The sequence below is a fragment of the Anneissia japonica genome, unplaced genomic scaffold, assembly GCF_011630105.1.
Source record: "Anneissia japonica isolate Jap-2015-1 unplaced genomic scaffold, ASM1163010v1 scaffold284228_len1578_cov211_single, whole genome shotgun sequence".
In the NCBI taxonomy this organism is placed as follows: domain Eukaryota; kingdom Metazoa; phylum Echinodermata; class Crinoidea; order Comatulida; family Comatulidae; genus Anneissia; species Anneissia japonica.
Genome location: NW_022726400.1, coordinates 1 through 1,578, shown reverse-complemented (window position 1 = coordinate 1,578; position 1,578 = coordinate 1). Strand labels below are relative to the sequence as shown.

The following is a 1,578-nucleotide window of genomic DNA, read 5'->3' as shown; positions in this document are numbered from 1 at the left end:
GTGTCAGTGGCAGTGGTGATGATGAAATGGTGCTACCTAATAATAATGGTGGTGGTGATTATTTATTGTTCCTATATAAGGAGTTACAGCTCACCTTGACGAGTATCTCACCTCTAAATCCTGTATATGTTCTTTGGCAGGTAGGTACATACAGTTAACTCTTGTTGGAGTCTCTTTCTCTTTTTTATCCAACCAAATACGCAAATTTTTCACATATGCTGCATATTCCCGTTGTTGTCTTTCAGATTCTTCATTTTTCATGTACACCTAAAAATATACAAATCAAATGTGGTGTTGGTAATCATCTTAAATTTTCTTTAAGACCAGTATGTAATACTATGCAGGGCTGACCATTTTTGTTTCACTTTTGGCATACACAAAATTGTTTAATAGGCCAACATTAATAGGAAATTTATTGTGAATAACATAATTATTATAATAATAATTTTATGTTGTAGTTGTATGTTTGGAATTTTAGCTTGATAATGAGGCACCCACTATCCAGTCTGATCGAGGTATTTTAACTGTACGATATATATATAAAAATCATATAAATAAATAGTGCCACCAATCAGAATATTTTTTCATATGTTTCATACTTTTCCTTCTTCGAAGCTCTGTTTCCACCTGCTATTCACACTCAAGAGTTGCTTCTTGATGCTTTTTGTAACCTCCTCCTGACAAGTTTCAATCAAAAAATTTCCTGTTTCATTCATAATTGTCTGCCGATCTTGCCAGCTACCCAGATCTTGGAAAAAGCTCTGTAAAAAAGAAAATAATGTTAGAAAAAAAGGAAGATAAATATTATGGTCGGAGGCACAACAATATTTTTTTTTTATATCACATAGAGTTCAAAAATTTCAATTTGGTTAAGTGTACATTACTCTCACTTCAAGGTGTAAAAATGTGTATAACTAAACTAGACATATGTATAAAGGTTAAAGGTTATTCATTATATTGCGCAAAATATGAGAGTCTCTATGCGCAGAACAAGTGAGCAGATGTAACTGGAAAATAAAAGAAAAAGAAAATCCAAGCCAGCACCCAAACCGCAGTATGGGGATACGCCCTCGTCGCTGAGCATGTAAATATTCATATAAATATAAAATGAATATTTTAAATAAATGTAAAATTTTTGGTTTTTGCTTCATTTTTTGTATCTCGTATTTGTATATAATTTTGTCTTTATTTGTGATTATGTGTTAGTATTTTTTATACTGTTACTTTGCAACGGACAACACGGCCTTGTAGAATAACACCCTCTGGATGAGACAAGCTTTCCGTGTAAAAATAAAGTTTTAATAATAATAATAATAATAATATTCACTGCCTAAAATGAATATTATTTTATCCTTCCTCTAATGGGGCTGTACATAAAGGTGATAATGACAGATTTTTACTTTCTTGCAAGCTCTTTCAAAGGTTTATGTAGATTCTTGTGCTGTATTGTAGGGCTACAGTATGAGCCTTTTGAGGGTTCGACAACAAACTCCTATAAAATTAAAGTCCTACAATGAGTTATATGAATACGCTTACTAGTTTAGCTTCCGAGTTTGGGTTCTGCAAAGCAGCTGAGGA

At 32.4% G+C, this 1,578-nt stretch overlaps 1 protein-coding gene across 1 annotated transcript; it reads right to left on the bottom strand.

The window, feature by feature from the left end:
- Positions 1-94: 94 nt before the first annotated feature.
- On the bottom strand, positions 95-1,572 carry LOC117113163 (nesprin-1-like; the record flags this gene model as incomplete). Its single annotated transcript, XM_033256436.1, has 3 exons — positions 1,537-1,572; positions 600-761; positions 95-267 (listed from the first exon to the last, which is right to left on the bottom strand). Coding segments are annotated over exons 2-3 (290 nt in total), but the record flags the coding sequence as incomplete, so codon positions are not given.
- Between the last annotated feature and the right edge of the window lie 6 nt (positions 1,573-1,578).